The sequence below is a fragment of the Diceros bicornis genome, chromosome 25 (assembly GCF_020826845.1).
Source record: "Diceros bicornis minor isolate mBicDic1 chromosome 25, mDicBic1.mat.cur, whole genome shotgun sequence".
Lineage (NCBI taxonomy): Eukaryota > Metazoa > Chordata > Mammalia > Perissodactyla > Rhinocerotidae > Diceros > Diceros bicornis.
This window is the reverse complement of record NC_080764.1, coordinates 9,801,718-9,826,663: the sequence shown is the minus strand read 5'-3', so window position 1 is coordinate 9,826,663 and position 24,946 is coordinate 9,801,718. Positions and strand designations below refer to the sequence as shown.

The 24,946-nt window shown below is 41.9% G+C and overlaps 1 protein-coding gene across 4 annotated transcripts in view; it reads right to left on the bottom strand.

The window, feature by feature from the left end:
* MRTFA (myocardin related transcription factor A) overlaps nucleotides 1-24,946 on the bottom strand; it is a 161,787-nt gene that overhangs the window by 21,509 nt on the left and 115,332 nt on the right. For all 4 annotated transcript variants that reach the window (XM_058568307.1, XM_058568308.1, XM_058568309.1 and 1 more), the window contains exon 4: nucleotides 19,520-19,585. In XM_058568307.1, coding sequence (XP_058424290.1) covers nucleotides 19,520-19,585 — 66 coding nt within the window. The remainder of the gene's footprint in view (nucleotides 1-19,519; nucleotides 19,586-24,946) is intronic.

Below are 24,946 nucleotides of genomic sequence, written 5' to 3'. Positions count from 1 at the left end.
CATGTCTACTTGGGTGCCATTTCCTTCTTCACTTCAGCTGATATTAATAGCGCTGCTAAAATTAACTTGAATTTCATCTCTGAGGACTAAAAGACTACAGTGATTGTGAGGTTGACCCCAGTTACACAACCAGCAGCGCAGCTTACTGCAGGACTCACTGCAGCTTGTCAAGGACTCAGCTCTGTTCTGGGGCTACCACCAGAGGACCACAGCTCCTGACTCAGCAAACAACACTGAGGGTGGGGAAACCAAACCAGGACCCTCTACAAATGCGGCACCATGAAGAGAGTTTTGTGTCAAAAACTCGGCTATAGGGACAAATAATGAGTTGGGACACCCTGAGGATAAAATGGGAAAAGGCCTGACTCACTTCAAGTAGGGAACAACAGCAATAAGAGAGAAATGTACAAGACAGTGGTCAGTTTCACTTCTGCTGCCCTAGAATTTCAGAACAGCTGTGAAACTGTGTGTGGAGATAACTCTGCTAGGCTGCTGGCTGTGGTGGGAGTGCAGGGCTAGGAGACACTAAAAGTAGCAAGAGCATAGATATGACCCTATCCTGCCTGGGCCTGTGTGCTTCCTCCCCCCATGCCACCCCCAGGGGCTAGGCCTCAGCAACAGCAGTCTCAGAAGAAAAAGCTCCACATATCCCAGCAGTACTTTCTTTAAAAAAAAATTTTTTTTAACTTAGGATAAAAAAGAAACTATTGTTTTAAAAGATCAGTTGACAGCCCATCCCATCTTCGAACAGAAGGGGGAGCTCTAGATTTAACAAATAATCTCTAAGAAAAGCCACAGGCTCCCTCCCCAACCCATCAGAGCATTCAGGGCACTATCCAGGCTATCCCAGCTCTAATCCGGGGAGGTCTTGGCATCTCACTGGGTAAGCAGACAGCCCCTGCACCTGCTCCTACTGGGTAAGCTGGCTCAATCCCACAACCTGTCTCCCAAAGCCCTGACATGCAGGAATCTGTACTGGGTATGAGGGACCAGCAGGGAATGAACACGCAGCCTTGCACTCGGAGAGCTTACCACATGGATGAGACGAAAGTACAAAGAATCAGAGAAACTCACAGCGTCCGCCCCACCCCACCCCAGCTTCCTTTCTGCCTTATTTTTCTCTGTAGCGCTCATCACCGTCTGACATCCTTTACAGTAATACTACACATCTTTCTAATCTGTTTACTGTCAGCCTCCCACCATTAGGATAAGCTCCATCAGGGCATGCAGGGGTTTTATCTATGTCTTCTTTCATTTCCGACAGTATCCTCAGTGCCTAGAGCCCCCAGCACATAATTCATCCAATGAATTAATGACTATTCCATAAGAAATAGATACAAAGTGTACACGAATGACAGGAAAACTAGAGGATTCTGTGGAAGAGCTCTAAACTTTCATCTGAACAGCCAGAATTACAGCTCTCCTCTGGGTTCAAAACTTCACAGAAGTCCCGGACAATCAAGACACTCGTGGTCTTTTCCTGGGTCCTACCAATGACCACTGGGGTGACATGGGCTATGACTGCTTTCTGGGGCTTATTCTCTTCTTCTGGAGAGTGAGAATCTGCCCTCCTCCCGGAAGTCTTGTAAGAATCAAGTGAGAGTGACAGTGCTCAGAAGCAAGTGGTGCCCACATCGATGAATTAAGGCACTTCTGCCATCCAATGCAGTGATTGGTTGAATCGGGGGTTTGATTCCCACACAGGCCTGCTAGTTTCTGTACCATAGCCACAGATTATCTGTCAAAACCCCGGCTGGCCTGCCGCCTCAGCAACCTACCGTTGACCATCCCAAGGGGTAGGGCACAAATCCAACTTCTGGAAAAACAACTCACAAAGCACAGAATTTCTTGATGAAAGGGGAATATACCATCTTCATGTACAACAGAATGATGTACCACAAATAGGGATAAGTGACAGGTGAACTGGCTGTAGTGTTTATGACTTCCTGTGTAGTTCCACTGTAAGGAAATTTTCACATAATAGCAAGGAAGAGATTAATATTTACTGAGTGCCTACTTATGTGGCAGGTACTGTTCTAGATATTTTAAACATGTTATCTAATTTAACATTCCTAGTGATTCTTTGCAGTACTAGTAATAGACCATTTTACAGATAAGGACAGGCTCAGACAGGGCAGGAAAGGCTAGCAAATGGCAGTTAGAATTACAACCTAACTCTGTCTCATCCTCAAGTCAGAGTTCTTTCCACTCTGGGTTGGTTTCTTAACTTCTTCAAAAAGTAGAGAAGAATGACCTTATTGGATAGGGAGGCAAGGAGGCTTCAATACACGTACTCTTAGATGTAGGGCCAAGTGCAGGCAATGTGGAAAGGTCAGCTTGACCACAGGACTGAGCACAAACAGGTGTAAGGAAGGCTCAGAAGAGGGGTTCAAAGTGACTGCAGGCACAGAAAGCTTTGGTCTGAAACCTGGGGCTCACCATGGAGCTTAAGGGGCAGCCTTCAGCACTGATACTAGGAGACAAGCCTGGAGGGGGACGAGAAGACCAGAGGAATTCATTAGCTGCTCAGGGCTGGTCAAGAGAACCAGAAATGAGGACTAAGAAAAGAATTCAAGACAATAATTACCAATCCCAAAAAACTGTTTCATTTTATAACAACAACAAAAACATAATCTCACTGAATTCTCTTAACAACCCATGAGGCAGGGACCATTCTTCCAATTTTACATGTGATGAAACTAATCCTGCAGTAACCTGTGAGGTCATTCACAGAGTGGTGGGCCCCAGCCCAGGTCTAGTTCTATCTTCCCTTTCTTCCTTCATCTAAACCTTCTGACAAGTGTGTCGGTTTCTCTCAGTACTCGAATAGCCCACTCACTCTCTGCTGCTCTTTCCCCTCTTCTAATTCTGCTCTCTGATAGCAAGGTCAGCAGTTTCAATAGCCACTTCTAACAGCGAAAGGAGGAGGGGCAACGGCCCCTCTTTCTTCAGCTTTCTGTCGGGACTCCTGTAAGGTGCATCTCAGGTTCACGTGGGGAGAGACTGGAGCTGGGGCAGCCAGTACTCTGGGCTTTGAGGTGGAGGGCACTCCTATGCATCTCCAGCCAGCTCTACCAAAAGCCCTGGCTGTGGAGGGTAACCTAATGAAGGAGATGTAGGGGTGACAAAGGTAACCCTGAGCTTTCTTGACATAGGAGCAAATGGCAGTGAAGACTCAAAATCACCTCAGGCTTCTGTGCTAAGGGAAGGAGACACAAGGAAGCACAGCAAAGTGGAAAATAGGTCTTAAAGTTTAGGCCTCTGCCAGCTGTGGAAAAACCCAAAAGACTCAAAGTTAACCCATAAATGTACATCTAGCTAGGAGGGCTGCATTCATCTTGGACCCCCACTCCTCCCTCCTCCTTGCTGCCTTAATGGCTTTGCCAGAGGAGCCAAGATATTACTCAGAAATTTCATTTTCCCAGAAACTCCTAGAAGGCAGTCTCTGAAAGAGAAGCCCCCAAAGACGAATGCAAACCCAAGAGCTGTGCATGTTGTTTTTAAGAATACACATTTTCGGTGTCAGAGGGCAGTTCTTGATCCTTTGGAACTCCCACCCTCTGGGAGCTGGTTTCATTGGAACACTTGTACTGCTTTGTGTGAACAAAGGGAAGTGTGCAGCACGTACTGAAAGGAAAAATAACCAAGCTCCCCACGGAAATCAAGTGAACAGAAGTGGCTAAGAGGTGTGGCGTTCTTAATCACAGTTTCAGTTCTAGACGTGGGTCCCACCCCCGGCTGGCTACAACCACCAATTAATATTCTGTTCCCTATCTCCAGCGCTCATTTTCTTTCTCCCCTTACATGTTTGCTGCCTTAATTAAATGAGGTCATTTGTGAACTAAAAAGAGAAAAATTGTTTGAATTTTATCTTTAAAAACATACTGCCATCCACTTCCAAGGGGGAACTCACTGCCGTGCTCAGTGGGTCTATAAGATTTGTGGCTTACGATGCAGGAGCAGTGGGACTGAGAGGTCTTGATTTAATCTAGCACTGAAGGGTAAGCATGAGGACCCTTAAACCAACCTATCACATTAATTTAGGACATTAAACCAGTGCTTTCCCATCACTGGCCCCAGATTTACTTAAACATGTAGGCAAGTGAAAGTCTTCTAGGATTCCCAAAGCAGTTCAGGAAATGCATCTCATCAAGCAATGACAGCAATTAACCATGAAGCCTCATTTCCTCATCATTATCACTGAGAAATATTTATTAGGTGCCTGGGTCTGACTGTCACTTTATTAGGTGCTGACATAATAAAAATGATGGTTCCCATCCTCGAAAAGATACTATGCCAGAAGTTCACCACCAATTCTGTCGTTAGAGGAACTCAAAGGCCATGAACATAGTTCAGCTAATAGAGGTCAACAGAGAGCCACGGTCCAAGGAGCCCTTCTTTCAGGCAAGCCTGTTGGATTTCTTTTTCCACTATAGGAGCAGTGGGCACACGCACAGTGCATCAGTGGCGGCTGTGTGTATGTATGGGAACAAACATATTTAACAACTGAGGTGGGAAACCAGAAATATATCCATCCATCCATCTAACCAATAAACAATTCTTAAGTAACTACTGTGCTAGTTACTGAGGACAAGGATATACAGGATGGAGTCCCAGTCCTCAAAAGCAGCTCATGTTCTGGTTAGAGAAAAAGACAAATAATTACAATACAAGATGGAAGTACAATTGCAGAGGTAATTTAAAGTGCTACATAGGACAGAGGAGGCGAAATTCAGCCTGAGGAAAGAGTGTGTGAACTGTCCATGTAGATTTTACAGAGAAAACCCAAATGAACGACATAGAAACACCACATACAGACAAGGAAGAGAGTGGGGAGGCTGTCTGAGGCTGAGGAAGCGCAAGAGCATGAAGGTAGGAAAGAGCACAATAAGTTCAAGGGACTACAAGTAGTTTGATATGGTTGGACCAAGGAGTTCATGTGGGGACGATGAGGCTGGAACGGGAAGCAGGGCCCAGCCCATGAAGAGTTTCAATGTGCTATTGCAGGGACTTCTGCATCTGGGAAGATGGAACAGACATACTTTTCTCTATTCTTCCCGTTAAGTACAACTAAAACCTCTGGACATTATATATAAAACAAACATCAGCAGGTTCTGAAAGGTAGAGAGAAGGTGGCAGACTGGCTAGGGACCTTGGGAGCTGAAGAACAACACAGTGGGGAGTTCCTGGGTTTCCTTTTTGCTTCATACATCCCAGACTTGGAGTTGAAGAAGCCGGCAACCAATGGAGGTGGACAAAAAAGCCCCCACAAAACCTACTCCCACTAGCCAAATGACCAGGAAAAAGGGCAGCCTAGCAAGACAGAAAACTTTTAGACAATAATCATTCTACCCCAGCCAGACACCATAGAAAAACAGCAGCCGCACCCCCACCCCCACCAGGAAAGGCCAAATGGGGAGTCTAGACATCCACCCTTGCGAGGCTGTAATGAAGCACTCCAATACCCCTGCCCAGAGGGGTGTCAAGGAAGGCCAAGTAGGAAGCTGGGGCTTGCATTCCCACCAGCTAGTAACAAACACCCTCCCCCTGATCCAAGGATGAAGACCAAGTGGGGAGCCTGGACTTACACAGTAGTGAGGCCTCCCTCCCCAGCCCTGCTGTCGTGATGTCAGAGGAGAGCTAGTGAAGAGCCAGGATTCTCACCACGGCCCAGTGACAGCAAGGTCACTTCCACCCACAAAAAATCTAACATCATGTCACCCAAGCCCTAGGGGAGAGGAAACAGAAGGTGGGTTGAAAAAGTACTTAAAGAAATAAATGGCTGAAAACTTCCCAAATTTGGAAAGAGGCGTAAGTCTACAGATTCAAGAAAGTGAGTGAACTCCAAACAAGATACACTTAAAGAAACTCATACCGGGATATGCCATATTAAACTTTTGAACACTAAAGACACAGAAAAAACTTGAAAGCCAGCCAGAGGAAAACAATTTGAATGACAGCAGATTTCTCATCAGAAACCATGGAGGCCAGAAGGAAATGGCATAATATTTTTTAAGTGCTATTAAGAATTGTATCCTGAGATCACTGTGCAGCCACCACATTAACCAGGGGAGTGACATAACCAGAACTGCAGGGAGCGGGGTGAGGGAGTTATTTCTACCTTGATGTTTTCTGTTAAAAAATAAAATGAGCAGAAACACACCTGGTAGGTGGCATGTATTCACTTCACCCCCCCATGTCTGCACAAGCATGTCCCCCTTCCCTGCACCCCTTTTTAATTTTAAATTTTTCAAACCTACAAAAACACTGAAAGAATAAGAAGAAACAGCCCTATAACTCTGACCTAGATTCACCAGTTATCTTTTAGCCATAGTCGTTTTCTCTCGTGTGCACAGATACACACACACAATTTTTGTTTGTTTATGGAATCACTTGAAAGTCGCATGTATCAATCACATTTCATCCCTAAATTCTTCAGTGTTCATTTCCTAAGAATGAGGACATTCTCTTACATAACTAAAATATCTTTATCACACCTGAGAAAATTAACATTAATTCGATAATATAATCTAATTCACAGTCCGTATTTGAATTTCCTCAATTAGCCCCCAAAATGTCTTGTATAGCTGTTTGGATTTTTTTTCCCCCTCAATCCAAGATTTAATCAAGAGTCACGCCCTTCATTTGGTTGTTGTCTCTTAGAACAGTACTCCTGCCTTTTTTGTTTTTCATGACACGGATTTAAGTATCTAAGCCAGTTGTCTTGCAGAAAGAATGTCCTATATTCTGAACTTGTCTGTCTCCTCTTGAGTAGATTTACGTTAAACATTTCTGGCAAGAAGACTACATAGGTGATGTGTACTTCTTAATATCAGGAGGCACATAATATCATGTTGTCCAACCACTGACAGTGCTAAAAGTTTGAAAAGTGACACCAGATCTCTCCATCTTAAAGGCAGCATTTCTCTCCTGGTGATTAATATGCAATGTGTGGGGTAACATTTTGAGGCCATGTGAAATCCTGTTCCCTAACCACCATTACCTAATGGTTTTAGCATCTATTTCTGATCCCTGCCTGAAATCAATTATTACATTCTGAATTGCAAACCAGTGAGAAATGCATTTTCACAAGAGCACTCCAGTGACAATCAAGAGGGCATTTAGAACAAAATGGTGTGATTGGGTAAATGGTTGTGCCATTAATACTCCCAGACAGGGGATACAGGAGGAGTAAGCTTGGGACTGGGTGGGAGAGATTGTGTTCAGTTTTGGGTACGCTAAATATGCCCAAGTTGATTGTGAGACATCCTATCAAGAGATGTGTAAGTGGGGTATGTGTGTGTGTATACACGTGTGTGTATATATGTATGTGTCTAACATCATCTAGGAATAATGTGACATACTTCCCAGGCTGGGACTTGAGAGAATCACAGAATTTAAGCATATGTGATGAAGACAGGCCAGCAAAGGAACCTGAGGAGGCTCATAGAGGCAGGGTAAGGCTAGGCAAAGCTGATATCAGGAGTAAACTTCAAGAAAAAGGGTGTAAGGGGGCCGGCCCGGTGGCGCAAATGGTTAAGTGCGTGCGCTCCGCTGCGGCGGCCCGGGGTTCGCCGGTTTGAATCCCGGGCGCGCACCGACGCACCGCTTGTTAAGCCATGCTGTGACGGCATCCCATATAAAGTGGAGGAAGATGGGCACAGATGTTAGCCCAGGGCCAGTCTTCCTCAGCAAAAAAGAGGATTGGCATTGGATTTAGCTCAGGGCTGGTCCTCCTCACAAAAAAAAAAAAAAAGAAAAAGGAAAAGGGTGTAGGTAGAAACAGAGAAATGTTAATAGTGCGCAGGTCAGACAAAATAAGGCGTGCAAAGTTTCCAGAGCATTACTGATACTTAGGACATGGTCAGTGGTCTCAGAGCTCTGCCAATGGGTTGGTGGAGGCAGAAATTAACTGCAACAGATTGAGGAATAAGCGGCGAGGAAATGGAGTCCAGAGGTTTAAGTCCCCTAAGAGGTTAAGACATGCTAACAGTTAATTCCTCACTCATTTCCCCAACAAATATGTATTGACAGCCCACGTGTCAGCCCGTTTTGGTGCCGGGCTATCCATGTTCCTGTGCAGCTTACACCCTAGTGAAGAATGACACATAAGACAAACATATAACACAGAAGGAGGAGACACATGCTATGGAGAAATATGAAGCAGAGCATGGGCAGGAGAGAGCCATGGGATAGAAGCATTTTATATGGAGTGGTCAGGAAAGACTTTCTGAGGTGATGTGTGAGCAGAGACCTAGAAGAAGAGAGTGGGCCTTCCCCATCTGGGGAAGAGCCATCCAGGCAAGGAGAACGGCAAGTGTAAAGGCCCTGAGTGGGAAGCTGCCTGTGTGAGAGAGAGATGTCAAGGAGGCCAGGGTGGTGAGGCAGAGTGAACAAAGAGAAGAGTGGGAGGAGATGTGGTGAGAGGGGTAGCCACACAGGGCCTTGTAGGACTTTGGACTCTACACTGCTCTCAAGTGTTACTAGAAGAAATGAAATGGGGAGAAGAAATAAACTAGGACTGAGACTGTCAACCTTGCCATTGACAAAAAGGCTCCCGAAGGTAAAACATAAAGATTTGCTGCAAATGGTTTCCTTGTTTTCCCCTGATGTTTGCATAGTGTGTTGGGAATTACCTTACTTGAGCTTCTTGGTACCTATTATTTTCCACATTTTATAATGGAGAGCTGACTTGCCAGAGATCACAACTGACTAAATTGCAGAAAGAAGACAAGACTCTGGTTCTTCTGATTCCAAAATTCAGATCTTTTTATTTACGTATATTTCAGCATAAGAGACATAGGAGGAAGGGGGTGGGGCATACTTCCCTGATCAAGTATCTTTTTCTTTTTTTCCCTAAAATGTGATGGTTAAAAAACAAAAAAACACAGTAATTTTAATCTGATCTTTTACATTTTGCTTTCTTCTCCTGGCTATTCCTCTGGAAAGAAATGCTGCCTTGTCCTTTTCTCTAATATTGGCAATGGGACAGAAGGGAGGACCTCAGATATAACCTCAGAAAATGTCAAGGGGGTACACATTCTCCTATTCCTCTTCCCTCCAGCCCCCTCTTGAAGAGGCCAACACAGCAGAAGAGGGAGTTGCTGTAGAATCAAACTCCTTCCAGAGTTAACTGAGTCTTTTGCCACATCCCTTGGCCCAAGCACAGAAGTTTGTCACACAGCTCCAGGCAGTTCGTTAACTGTGCCCAACTGACCACTGACACGGTACAAGGCCAGAAGAGAGGCAGGCAAGGCAGGCTTTTCCCAGTATTGGAGACAGGGGTTCATAGCTGTCTATACCCAATCACTTTATATGTAGCAGCCTCAACTGTCTTAGACATTTGTCATCAACTCTTGAATCATGTGGACAGGGCTATCCTCTACTTCAGAACTCCTGGGGAGAAGAGAATAACAATATTCTATGTCATCACTAAAAATGTAAAGGGGAAAGATGCCAGTAGCCCTTGGTCCAGTATTTTCCCGAGAGCAGGTCAAGAACCATTTGCATTAGAATGTCTCTGGAGTGCAAGAATCTCTCTGGAATGCAGATTCCTTGGCTTCAAGAATTTTTATCTTTAGTAAGCTCTGCAAGGATTCTGGTGCCATTAAAACTCAAAAACCATTGTTTCCCTAGTCCAAAAGGCAGAGGAAAGGTGACACTGAGGATAAGAAAGTAAGGATTTTATTTGCTCATTCTCTATCACTAGGGGCTAAGTGACTAAAAAGTACACCTAGTAAGGTTTTGATAACTTTTCTCGACAGCTTAATTCAAAATTTCAACTCTGCTGGCTGTGCAGGTGCCCACAGATTGGTAAAGAGTTTAATCTCCTGAGCCCCTTTCATGATCATTGTTTAGAGTTGCAAAGCATGTTCTTCTGAGAGCCAAAGGATCAGGGCTTTTTGCCATTTTCCTCACAACCTGGCTAGGGTCTAATTCAGCTGGATGGATTTCACACCCTGCTGTTTCCATCTGGGGCCTGGCAATCACACTCAATGGAAGGCAGCTACAGAAATGCAGTCCTTGGTCTCTGCAGGCAGTAGGTGAGGAGCGCAGAGGTTCACGGGTATCAGTACAAGAAATGGAGAGGGTCCTTATACACGGAGTGACAAAAGCGCAGAGGTTGGCTGTGTCACTGGTGTGTAAGGGCTGACACTAGCGTTAGGTAGATGATTTTTCTTAGGATTCTGTATCCAAGCAGAGCAGGGGCTCCTAACTTGGGGCACACTGTACCAGCTTTAGAGTACATATGAATCCCCAGAAACTGTGTCTGAATTTGGGGTACCTTCTTGGGCAACTGTCTAGTTAGAGGATGTGTAAGATTTTCCAAGGAGCATCAACGGCACAAAAGAAATCAAGAACCTCTGATTTAACTAAGGATTATTATGACAGAAGGGGGAAGATGCCCATGGCCTTCAAGCCTCACAGCCAGCAGACCAGAGTAGGAACTTGGAAGCAATTTCACTGGAGGGCTTAAAGATGATGGGGTTACTCACCCCCACCACCAACTTTCACCTTACCTCACTAACTGTGGGTCCTGACCTGATGCTGTTTTCAATTTTCATTATTTTCAAAGTTGAAATTTTGGTGAAAGTACAGGCTATCATCATAAAATTCCTACATCAATAAGAAATATTAGACTGTGACCCTCAGGAATTAGCATGGGGTTTGGAGCCCGAAGACCTGGACTGGATCTGCCTCTATCTTTTAGTGGTGGTGTGATCTTGGACAAGTCACATGGCCCCTCTGAGCCTCAGTATCCTCATCCACAAAATGGCAATTTATACAGACTACTGCACTGATGACTGTTAGCATTAAATAAAGTGAAAGTGCTTTGCCATCTGCTAGAAGTTCTGTTAAGCTCGAGGCATTGTTATTTAAAAAATTTTTTTTCTGTGCCATCCTCCTTCTGAAGGAAACAGCGTGTGTGTGGAGTCAAATGTTGAGAGCTAACTGGGCTTGACTTGCATTTTCTGTCTTACTGCTTTCAGCTGTCATACCAAAATGTCTACAAAAATATCCTGCAACAGGGACCATTAACCAAAGAGTATCAACAGTTCCAGGGAATGGCCATGACAATGAAAACCAGAACTAAGTTCATGTGAATCAAAGAAAGTTTAGGTGGTGGGGTGTGGGGAAGGGACGATACATTCTGGAGCAAGCAAGAATCCAAACTAACAGTCAGAAAACATGCTTCATACACATCCTGTTTTGGTACTCTGGCTTGCCACCACCCCTGTTTTGGCACTTAGGCTGTCACCCGCACCCAAACCGACAGGAAAGTCAACTACCAAGAATGAATGTAAAAAGTGGAGACTCAAAAATTCTAAATCTTTTCCTTCCCAGAAGCACAAGCTGCTCCAGAGTCTTGCACCCTCGACCCACTGATGGTGGAGAGACTCAAGACTGGGGAAACAATGTCAGCACACAGTCTTGCATAGCATCAATATCAACAGGCACAGTGAATTCCAAAAGGTTAAAATATCAGGGGTCAAATATTTTGAACTTGGCCTTCCAAGCTTCTCTTTGACTATATTATATGCCAGCCATGTTTATATCTGGCTTTCACACCATAGCTCAGTCTAACACTCTAAATCAGTCAATTATCATTCCAGTATATACTCCTTAGTGAAACACACACATACACAAAAGCTGTTGCCTGTTTCTGAAGTCCCATAATCAATATGCCTAAGTCATCTGTTTAGATACAAGCTCCAAATAACCTTTGCCCTTCTGCAAGTAACATCTCACTAGGCTGAAGAATTTTAAATCACCACCATCAACAGATATCTATCAGCGCTCCCCCCGAGTGCGTAATTCTTTAGGATTTGTATTGTTCAGGTAAAATTAGTGAGTAGCTTCAACAAGCTTCATTTATTATCTTGAAAAGAAGGTGGCCTTAGATATCTTAGACACTTCAAGAACTAATTATTAAATGAAACTGAATACCTAGTGTACTTTTTAGATATTAAATTGTATCAAGAACTCATATCAAGAAGACTACTTTCATCAGAGCTCCCTGTTGGATTCTTCTTTGGATTCAACAATGAATGTGCTTAGAATATGAATACACAACTCACTCTAGAGTCCTATTTAGGATTTGTTAGCAACTGGCCACGGGGGGAGTTCTATGCTAGTCAATGACCACTGAGGTAGGAATACACCCTACAACAACAGGAAGAGAGATAAGGACGCTAACATCTATCAGAAATGCAACATAAAACACCTGGGAGTGATGTGCTCAGCTCGTCTTCTCCTGAGATAAAATAGAAGATTCCTGAGGCCACATGCCTAAACACAATTTTCTCTCAGCTTCAAATCTAGGGATAAGGTTAGCCTCAATCTTAGAACACATGTTCTACCTTGGTGTTTATCAAATGCCATTTAAACTTGGGACTCAATTACAGTTAAACAGTCATATTCCTGTGCTGAGGATACATCATCTCAATTGGGTGGAGTTCTCTGCTTCTTTAAAAAAAGAAAAGTTATGTTGCACACCTGAAATTAATATTATTTTATGTCAATTATATCTCAATTAAAAAAAAAAAGGAAACTAGCCCTTTCATCCAAACATATCGATGTATCGATCACACTACCATTTGTGAGAGCAAGCATCTAGAAAGAAGCACGAGCCTGAGGGCATTGACCAGGCTGGCGCAGCTGGCAAACTGCAGGGTTTGGGGGATGCCTTTTCTGAATTCCTACTGGAAAGGGGCACTGGCCGGATCTTGGCCAAACTTCTTTGGCTCACAGGGACAGCAGTGCAGAGACTACCACACAGAGTTCTAGCAACTCCCACGTGGACTGGAGCACACCGGAAATGACCAAGGCCCAGGTGAGGACATGCTCTTACCCTCACCCCCACCCAAACTCATAATCTACAAAGTATCGGTGAGACATGTCTCGGACATTATAACATTTCACTTAAAAACACAACAAACAACATTTCCTTGAATCCTACTATTTTGTCATCTTAAATCTTGTAAGTTAAAAAAAAAAAAAAGGGCAACTCAGCCACAAACCAGGCCCTCATCTGCTCTGGAATCACCACTGTGTCCCCATTGGTAAACATTTCTGTGTCTTGGCAAGTCGCCCAGAAATAAAAAAACATTATTTCCAACTCAGCCATTTGTTTACTGGTTTTAAGAGAGGTTAAAAAAGAAACATCCACTACCATGGAGAGAGCAACCTAATAAAATGATAGTCCTGTTAATATACGACCAAAAAGGGAACAATCGTTAATAGAGTACAGTCATACATCACATAATGACATTTATGACAGTGGTCCCATAAGATTAGTACCATATAGCCGAGGTGTGTAGTAGGCTATACAGTCTAGGTTAGTAGGCTATACAGTCTAGGTTTGTGTAAGTATACTCTATGATGTTTGCACAATGACGAAATCACCTAACAATGCATTTCCAGAATGTATCCCTGTCGTTAAGCAATGCATGACTGTATCACATTGGCTAGTGGTTCTTTGATTCTTAACAATTTTCAGCAACTGTTTTTTAATCTATGGGTAAGAAGGAAAGTGGAATCAAGAATAATTTTATTTATTGAAAAATACTTCCTATTCTTAAACACCAGTTTTGATAGAAATTGATAGATATATTAAAAGCTGCTTTCAGGGGCCAGCCACGTGGCCCTGTGGCTAAGTGCATGCGCTCCACTGCTGGTGGCCCGGATTCGGATCCTAGGCATGCACCAACGCACTGCTTGTCAGGCCATGCTGTGGCGGCGTCCCACATAAAGTGGAGGGAAATCGGCACAGATGTTAGCACAGATGTTAGCTCAGGGCCAGTCTTCCTCAGCAAAAAGAGGCAGATTGGCATGATGTTAGCTCAGGGCTGATCTTCCTCACCAAAAAAAAAAAAAAAGCTGCTTTCAGATTCACAAGATGATAGATCCAAGCTAATGCTCCTCTCATTCTTAATGGAGAATAATACTGCCTGTATTTCAAAAGCATGAACAGTACATCATCTAATCATCTCCAAACAAAATCTATGGGGTAGGTAGGACGGGTTATTATCCCCATTTTATAAAAGTAGAAGTTGAGTTCAGAAAAGTTAATTGAGTTGCCCAAAGTCACCTTGTTCCTAAGTGACAGAGTAAGGTCTAAAACTCCACTGTCTCATACAGTAGCCACCAGCCACATGTGACCATTTAAATTTAAATTAATTAAAATTAAATTAAATTAAAAGTTCAGCTCTTCACTTAAGCTAGCCACATTTCAAGCGCTCACCAGCACATGTGGTTAGTGGCACAGAATATTTCTATCATCACTGAAGTGCTCTTGGACAGTGCTGGTCTGGAGGCTAATTCTTTTGAATTCATGGTTACTTGGGGAAAACATCCCATGGCATCCCAGTATTTAATAAAGATGGATTGATAGTGACAAAGTTAAATCATAGCCTCTTTCTCATTACAAGAAACTCTGAGGCTTCAGGAGGTTGGTTTATTTTCTCATGGGTTAGAAAAACAAAAATTAGTTTTAAAAGAGTGTTACCAAAATGGATTTGATCCATATGTACTCAGGAAAGAGAATCCTGAAACTCAGTTTGTACATTTGGTGAAGAATAACATAAGTAATAATTCCCAAATTACAAATAAAAATATTATTAAGAAGAATTTTAGCTTCAGAGGAAAAGGGATCATAGTAATCAATCCTGACACTTCCAGCCATTCAATCACCTCTTGTCAGTGTTTAAAAGAAATTTCTTCTCGGTGCAGAGACTGCTATAGTCAGATGAACACGAGATTTTCAGCTAACACGGGGGCCCAGTAAAATGACAGCTTAGATTAGCTATGAGTGCTACAACTGGGCCACACTGCTCTGTGTAGGCCACTTAGCTAACACCAACAGGTGAAGCACAACAAAGGGATCAAACTGTAGAACTGAAGGGTCAGGGAGTCAAGATGTGGTAAAGCTTATTAAAAATACAGAGCTGTGGGAACTCATTACATGAAGCCATTCTTTCCAGTCTCAGTGTGGGATACACAGGGCCTACTCGTAGACTGATGAACCAGTCAAAACTAGCTGGCCAATTCGCTGGCCATTAGCAACATGTGTGAGCACCTTTCAGGGGCCAGGCAGTTTGAGAGGCCTCTGGATTGACACTAACTGGCTGCCCTCTTTGAGTTGTGTTGCCCTTACACTCTGAATTCTCCCAGCCATTCGGAGCTAAGGGTCACCAACGGCATTGGCTAGGTGCACAGAAATACCATTTAAAATGAAAAAACAAGTTAAAATGAAAAAACTCAAGAAACAGAACAAGCTCCTTAGAGAACCTATATGACAAAAATGATGATTTCTTCATGTGCTTGCCAAGGCACCAAGCTTTTTCTACTACGTGCACATGAGAAAATACTGAACTGAGGGCTAACCGTAGCATTAGAATCATGCTATCTATGCTTTCTCAAGGATTCACAACAGCATAACAAAAGGCTGAGAAGAGACAAACAAGGTTCTTCTCTCATATCCAGAAAGATTACAGGAGACTTTTTTTCTCATTTGTCTGGATCAGCAGAATTTCCATGTTTTCCTTTAAAAGGTTATTCCCCTGCAACAGCTCTCATTGCCAGAACATTTTTCTTAATTTTCACCTTAGCCTTATGACCTTGTACACCTTTAAATGTCAAAGAAAAAGGCTGTGGGGGAAGCTCTGTTTGAGAAAAAAGTGTACCACATGTGACCCATCTCTTCTGAGTCTTCATTCTGGATAGAGCAGCATTCCTGGTCTTAATCTTTGGACTTAAACACCAGCTTCCTATCTGTGCCATCTCTCCTCTCCCTCAAGATATGCAGAGCTTCAGACATCATTAAAGAAAGCTTAGGGCCTGGAATATGTAATCCTTTACTCTCTGGCACACTGCATTTGGTAGGGTTTAAGCAGTGTTAAATTTGAGACATATGTTTACACGATGAGAATGAAGGATTCTGAGAAATGATCCTGTTTAAAAACATATCAGAAACCAACTGTTATACCCTACAGTTTGGATGCCATGAATAGAGCATATCAAGCAGCAGAGAGAGGTATGTAGGAATGAGAGACTCTTTAACTCCTTGAACATTATGGAAAGGCCATACCCCAACTTCCAACAATATGAAGAAACATGAAGAACCCTGAAAGCAAGGGAGCCATTGAAGACATTGTGTCCTACAAACATGATGTCAGAACTGAAAGCCAGTCCTACATGGGAACTGTGTCTGAGTATTCCAGGGAATGAAGTAGATGGGTTTTTCTTCCTAGAGCTAGAAAAAAGACTGGGATGAGAAAAATTTGATAATAGATATAAACACAGAAATGATAAGGCAGAATACAGCCATGACTACACTGCTCCCTTCCCTGGTTTGAGGGCCCTATCTGCTTCCTAAGTTGTACAACAAAATTAAATATAAAGGCACTTGTCAGAAACTCCTCAGGCCAGCAAGATGGTAATGGAGATGGGCACTTCAAACCAGATGTTACTTTTTCAGGTCTCCAAATCTCCAGGAACAACTTGATGATCATTCATGATCTGCCCCTAGAACTACCCATATTTTCTTTGAAAGATGTGGAGTGGAGGGTGAGAAGGGGGTTGGTGGAAGATGGCAGGTAGTGGGGATGTCAGAGAGGCGGAGGATGTGGGAGATTACAATAGGAGCGGGCACAGGGTTGTGGTGAGGAAGTATGGTTATTCACAGGGTGGGGGGCTGGCAATAAAAAAGCCTCATCTCTGGGAACTCAGGACTCCACTTGTGTATCACCAGGGATATAGAGGAGCAGGGAACTTCACATGTGAAACCATTCCCAGGCCTCAACATTCTCTCTCATAATCTAAGAGTTTGCTACCTACTTTCTTCACTAGAAAAGCTGAAAACCAAGACTGTGTCCACAGCTGACAGTGGCTCTTGGTATGAGGGAAGATACAATATTCTCATAGAAGCAGAGCATTTCTATTCCTATAGGAAGCACAGTTTTTCTCATTTCACAGATACAGAGAACAGTCCAAAGTATACAATTAGATATTCAGAACATTTAGAACCTGGGCTCCTGACAGATCAGGAGCACTGTTTCAATTCCATGCCTAGATTTCCAACAAGTTTGCAACAGAGTGGTATCTGTTTCTGTCTGTCTGTCTATCTGTCATTTTCTGTTGTGCTCTCTCTCTCACACACACATCACACTTTACAACCGGCTGTCTTCATTCATTCATTCAGTGCCAGGCACTGGGGACAGAAATATAAATAAGATACTTTCTCAAGGAGTTCACAGTCTAGTTGGAGAGAGAAACATATAAGCAGATAACTGCAGTAACTGAAGCATCACTTGTCTTAACATGGAATACTACAAGAAATGCTGGCAAGGAGACTGTACTTGAGAAATCCTATTAAATAGTGATCTCCAGTAGCCCCTGATATCAAATGAAAGGCAGGAAGAAGAATGCAGGGCACTCACCCTCTGCATGGCTTTTAGATCCTGAACATATTACAGATCCTGACAAGTCGCATTATGCTCTTAGAACCAGTACTGTAATTACAGTCAGCACCCCACAGATAAATACTGAATTGCTCTTTATTTTGTGCATAGGCAAATTTTAGCTACCCAAATAAACTGTTAAATGTCTGAGGGCAGGTACTATGCCTTATATTTCCTTAATCTCTATAGCATCTAGGACTACCCTGGGCACAAAGTAGACACTAAACTTGTGACGTCCTTGGTGAAAGGGACAAGTAGATGAGATGCTGGGTAACTTGTTCCTCTACAAAAGTTTGTAGATTGGCAGATCTGGAGGGTTTTTAAGGCACAGCATTCCCCTACCTGATGACATGACTGATCCACTGCATAAGCCATCTGCTCTGACTCTTTAAGGGTTGGAGGTGGGGAGTCCTTCACTGGAAGTCGAGGATAGCATAACATGGGTAAATGATTCGGTAGTTAATTGCAGTAAACAAAAAGATGAATTTGAGACTAAAGTCCCCTGGCCGATGCTTAGGATAGAAACAGACCTCAGACTCTTTATACTTGCTTAGAAATGGACCTGCCACTACCATGACAAATCAAATCCCATCCTCATTTGCTCAAAAGCTTTCAATGGCTTCCCATTGTACTTAAAATAAAATCCACCTCCTCCACGTGGTTTATAAGGCCCTCACTCTGGCCCTGCCCACCTTGCCAATCTTAATTTGCCTTCACTTACCAGGCCCTAGCCACATCAGCTTCCTTGATGTTTTCAAACATGCCAGGCTCTTGCCTGCACTAGGCCCTGGTATTTGCTTTTCCTTTTCCCTGGGCCCTCTTCCTGCTTCTGAATGGCTGACCTCCATCTCATCCTTCAGATCTCAGCTCAAATATTTCCTTCTCAGGGAGGCCTTTCCTGACCATCTTATCTAAAGTGACCCCATCTCATTCCTATTACTTGCTAACACGCCAACCAGTTAATTTACTTCAGAGCACTTACCATGCTCCGAAATCATCTTGTTTATTTATGTTTGTTTGTCTCCTTGTTTATTATCAGTCTTCTCCTTCTAAACATAAAACTCCTGAGAGCAGGAACTGGATTTATCTTGCTGTATCAACAGGTACATATTAGGCACTCATATATTTTGAATGAATGAGTGAATAAGCATTAGGAAAATACAGTGGCAGTGGGTCAGCAGGCATTGGGTTAAGGTAAAAAAAAAATCGGTTCTCCCTCTATGAAGCTAGAAGCTGTTGTATGACAATATTCTGTATGACATACAACATATATGTTATATAACTTTTTATTTTTAATTCATTAGGGTGTAGCAAGCAGTGATAACACACAAAGAGAAAAGAAACAAGAGGGAGAGACTAAGCTCTTTGCTGATGACTTAAAAAGAAATGTCAAAAAGAGCAAAACCTTGCTGGCTCCAGCTTCCACTCAGTTTATAATGCTGTTGGTATTAAAAGCAAATTTTCTTACTTCTAACAGATTCCGAGGCTGGTTTCATATCTCCCCAAGAGATGCATGCAGTTCTGCACCCACTAAGCCCAGCTCTGCACTAACCCGATCAAGGACTCCATTCAAGCACATTCACACCCATGCCAGCCTTAGGGTATCTGAGGATCTCACTCCAAATAAAAATATAGTTGATTCAAAATACCAGGTAAAAAAGGATTTTCTCTTTCCAAGAACCTGAACACTAAGGCAAATATATGCAAGAAGTGGGTTCTTCCTCACAATACCCCAGCTCAAGATCTGCTCTTCCTATAAAGGGAAGTGTAACAGGGCGTAGAAACTCTCTTAAAGGTACAACTCAAAAGCTAAGGATGATTCAATGGCACTGTTAAACTTAATGCTGTCTGTTTCACTGAACTTGATCAATTAGTGCAGTTATCTTAACTAGTAGTGATTGAGAGTCCCTGAACTTGGAAAAGTACAAGAAAAGACTGAAAAATGAAACCTGTTGCCCTCGTTTTCCGGTAGATGCTTCCCGTGGCATGCTGGGTACACACGACCATGTCCTAAAAGCAACTCTACCAAATGCTGAAAGAGAAGGAGTGGTACTTACGCGGCATGATCCCTTGGCTCACCAGTTCTTCCCGTGTCCGGCGCTGCTGGAGCTTCAACTGCAGCACTGCAAGGCAGCAAAAAGAGAGGAGAGATGAAGGCTCAGTCGGGCATTCCACCACAAAAGACACATTTTCAAACGCAAAGAAAGCCTCAAAATAGAAGGGAGTAGTGTGAAAGATGGATCCCCTTTAATTGTGACTGTCTGTAATTGCAGAAGTGGCCTGATACGGCAGGGTTTCCGTATTCTGCTGTGGGCGGCGAGAGGAAGTTGCGAAGGGTCTTGCAGGGCGATAACAATCCACAAAGTACCAAAGTCTTGCCTCTTGCTCAAAACCTCCTACAACACTGTGTCCTCCTCCAAAAACTAAAAAAACACAAATTCTTAACTCAAAGAAAATATGATGAGGACCACCACGCAGCAGAAAAAGCTTTCTAGATGTTCTACACTTTCTTCTGGTAGCCAATGTTTACCACCGTAAGTATAATGAAGGATACAGTATTCATATAGATCAGGAAGTACTAGTTATTTGTGAAATCTTTTCTTTTGTTATCTAAAAATTATACTTATTTTCACCAAGCAATGCATTTCTCTAGATCAGAAAATAGTCTACCATTTATCTAACTCTTTTCTTCCTCTTCCTCTTCACTTCACAGCCTTTCTCTGTTGAGGTGAAACAACCAGGCTAGACGATTCAAAGCACATCCGGGCTAGGGGAGGGTGATAGGTGTTTCTCCTGTTTCCACTCTGGCAACATCACTTAATGAAACAACTCAATAGGGATTTTTTTTTTTTAAGTTAAAAGTCAATTATCTCTATTTCAAATGCCAATGAAACCTACAGGGTATTACCACTGCACACCATGCAGAATGACAATGGCACAGCCTGCATTCAGAGCCTAAGTGAGAAAATGTTCAGAGAAGGAGGGTTAAGAAGATCCCAATGGCCAAGGAAAGTCCCTTACATAATAAGTCTTCAATTATAAGGTCCCTGCAAGTCACATCTGAGGGGGACCTGCATCTCTTAGGAATCATATTATCGTAATATCTATCCTTTCCAATTGACAGAGCAGTTTTTAAGAAGGCCTCCAAGAATGGCAGAACCATAACTAGACTCCAGACTACATCTCAAATTCAGCAGGTCCAAAGTAGAAGCTGTCTTTCTCCCAAAAACCTAACCCACTTCCCATCCTTTATTTCTTTAATGCTATCACTATCCCCCCAAGTACTAATATTAAAATTTTTGAGCCAACTTCAACTCCTCCACCTCCTCACACTCCTCTCTCATCAAGTTTACCACACCACATTGTCCCATGTTGCAGTGATAGCTCACTGGCTGTGTCCTTACTTGTTCTGTGTCTCTCCCATTCTAAGTCACTCCGATCGAGGCTGTCCCATTACTCTTCCTCAAGTACCACGTACTTGCCCAGCTCTTTATTCACTACACCTGGAAATGCCTACCCTCTTCAGCTGACCTTCCCGGCTCACTCCCCATCATTCAGAATTACTCTAGGCTTCCCTCCTGTGAGCTACCTTTTATGTTATAAAAAGTATAGTAATATTTTGCCCTTCAAGGGGTAATAGTTACCCCTTGAATATATCTTACCTCTCCTACCAGTTTATAAACTCCTGGAGGGCAGGGAATATACCTTATTAATACATGCTCCCTCATAGCACTTAATACACAGGAGGCATTTAATAATTGTTTCTTGAATTGAATTGCATCTTAAAATGATAATACATACAATCTGAGAAATCTAATCAGGAGGTTCTCACTATTTTTTTTAAACAAATTAACACTGTTAATAACAAAAGCTTGCAGAATAAAATAGATAAAAACAGCAACAGCCACACTAGTAGCTAACATTTATAGAACATGTGCTCTGTGCCAGACACCGTTCTGTCTAACTCTCATGTTTTAACTCATTTAATCTTTATAAGACCCCCATGGAGAGAAAATAATGCCTAAAATAGGCATGATTAATCCTATTTTACAGGTATGGAAAATGAAGCCCAGAGAGATTAAGTAATTTACCTAAGGTTACCCCACTAATAAGAGGTTAGCAGGATTTGAACCCAAGCATTCTGATTCCAGAAGCTGGGCTCCTTAATTCTCTGCTTCTCCAGGGTCTTCTGGAAGCCTGTACTGCTGAGATAAAAGGTATGGAATGTGATCACCCTGGTTCATTCTCTGGTGAGACAGGCAAAGGGGCTGAGGAAAATGGATGGTTCAGGCCAGGGTCAAAGGAGTTTGGGTAACCAACTTCAGTAAAATAAATTTAAATTAATCTAGGAACTTGATTTCAGAATAAATTATAATCATAGATCAGCATAATAATAATTATAATAATAAAATACAAATAATAATAGGAGTCACTGAGTGTTGCTATGATGTGTCATGCCCTTTGTTAAGTGGCTGACATACTTTTAACTTACTTAAAAAAAAAAAAAAAAAAAGTCCTGTGAGGATGGTACAATTATCATCTCCATTTTACAGATGTACTAAGGATGAGACCTTTAAAATTTTGCCTTAGGTCATACAGCTCAAAAGTGCTGGAATGAGGATTCACACCCAAGTCTCTGTGACACTAAAGTGTGGGCACTTAATACCATTCCATATGTCTCCTTGGAAGGAAAAAAGATGAGGGCCAGGCAGAATAAAGTAAGAGGGGAAAAAAGGGCAAATATTCGTCATCTTTAATGGTGTTTCTAAGGCCCACTGTAAGATGAGCTATTAGAAAATGATTAAATATAACAAATTAATTTGATTTCAGAGAATAGAGAAATCTAAATGCAATTCAATAAGTCTGAACATTTCAAAGAAACAACAACTAATGAAAACTATGGCTATTACCCAAGAATAATTTTGAAAGATCAATCAGCAGCTCTCCTAAATAAACCATATACAGATAGGGCCATAAGGGATATTATGCAAACTTCTTGACTGAAAAATTTCTTGCTTCATGAAAGCAAAAATTTAAGCCTATGATTCAAGTTTTTTATGGAGAGCACAGTAAAGGCCTATTTAGCTTTTTTTTTTAACAGCTCTAGTTCAAAGAGGAAGGTTTATCTAATAAAACCTTTTCCATCTCTAAAACTAAATGAAATTAAAGTTCAGTTATCCGCAAATTCCATCTTGTCCCTCTCAGCAGTTAACTCCAAACACGCTTATCTGAAATCTGACCAAGTTCCCCATTCAAATAATAGAATTTACCCTGCATCGGTATTATCTTGGGTATTGCTACACCTTGATTGTAGGTATGTATTGTTTTATACATTGCATAGTCCTCTCCTGCTATCTCTAACAATGTTTATAAGGACAAAAAAAGAAAAGACCTAAGCAATAAACTCAGAATTATAGTAGTCAACCTACACTTTATTTTATTTTGAAATGTATCTGTTTGGCTATGTATATATACAATGATCCTTCTTCTAAGACTTGCAACTACAAAGAAATGGGTATTTATATGGATTTTCCCTTTCCTTAGTCTATCTTAATTCCTCTTAATTCTAAACACTCTAAATAAAATGCCTTTATGTTTCCAGACCTTTGGAATTATTCATTTTAGAAGAAATCATTTAATAACTCACTTTCAGTAAATGCCATAAGAGCCATATGTTCTGTATTCATTGCAGAAGGTACCCAAATCAGGAGTATATATCAGAGGCCATACATTTAATGCACATCCACCCTCACCAAGAAATATCTGACACTAGTTCAAATGATTATATTCACAGACAATGCTAGACCAAGGAGATTCAAAAGAGTAGGAATCTGATGAAATCTATTTCATTCTATATCACCATTTAGATTTTCTCTCCACTCCCCAAGTCAGTAAGAACTAAAGAAAAATAACAATTTGTGTACAAGCATGAGTCTTTATGCCTTCACTGTTATTGAATTTCACAAATTGAATATATTTTAAATTTGTTTCGAAATGGGTCTGTGGGAGCAGCCTATATATAGCTGAACAGATGTCTTTAAAGCTGATGGATGGTGAATCATCTGAGCTGCTTGCCAGAAAAGGATTGGAATAAAAAGAAAAGAAACGGAACCATAAAGTAGGGAACCCTAGGTTCTCCACTCCCCATGGAATAATCAAGTTTTCCACCTGTTTCAAACAAAGGTGGATCAACTGCTATTTGAATAACTGGCTAGTATTTGGGAAATAAAAGCAAAAGAGTGAACTGCACATATTTCTGCCCTGTAAGACCAGAGGAAGTATGCTGATGGCATTCAAGGGGTAATGCCCAAGAACTGGAAACATCAAACAATTGGGTCAATCAGGACTGTAGTATAGAGATAGACCTAAGTGGTGTGTTCTCAAGCCCGGCTCTGCAGTTCCACTGGTTGGTAGTCCTGGATTTCACTGGAAAGGAAGATGTGCCGCTTGGTAGGTTGTTCCTACCTTATTCATATTTACTCATTATTGATCCCACAAAGGCTTCTAGAATACAGCAACGAAATTATGAGGGAAGTAGAAAAAAAATAGGAAGGGGGTTAATATGGAAATGACAGCGAAAGAACAAAAACCCTCCCTCCGCATCATCCTTTGCTCAGTAAGACCTCTTTTAAGAAGATTCTGACTACAGGGACAATTCCATTAATTCAGTCCTAACTCAAGAACACTGACAAGTCTTTTTCTCATTTCTTTAAATTTCAATATAAAACTTTAAATCAAACCTAATCAAATGACAGTGAATTTGGCCACAGCTTTTCAGTCTGTCTATGTTACAAATGGCTCCAAAATAAACAGAAAACTCAGACAGATCTATAACAAGTAAAGAGATTGACTTAGTAATTAAAAATCTTCCTACAAAGAAAAACCCAGGGCCAGATGGCTTCAGGGGTATATTTTACCAAACATTTAAGAGAAGAATTAATACCAATTCTTCACAAACTCTTCCAGAAAACAGAGGAGGGAACACTTCCCAACTCATTCTATGAGGCCAGCATTACTCTGATACCAGAGCCAAAGAAAGACATCACAACACAACTATAGACCAATATCCCTTATGAATACAGACGCAAAAGTCCTCAACAAAACACTAGAAAATAGAAGCCAGGACTGGAACCAAATCTTCTGCATCTTTATCCTTGTATTGTTTCCCTCATTCCAGTGATTCTCAACCATTACTTCACAAATAAAATCATCCGAGAAGGTTTTTAATTGGTCTAGAGTGGGGCCTGGGCATCAGTGCTTTTCAAAAGCTTGCCAGATAATTCCAATCTAATGCTGGGTTAAGAACTGTTGTCCCATTTAATGCTACTTTGGCCTAACTTACATTCACTTTATATTAGAAATTCAACATGTTCCATCCACATTTGTGATGTCAATTATAGATCATGTCAAGTAATAGTACTAAGCAGATTTAATTAATCAGTAAATAATGGCTTTTCTTTTGATGCTCCCTGCTTTAAAGCACA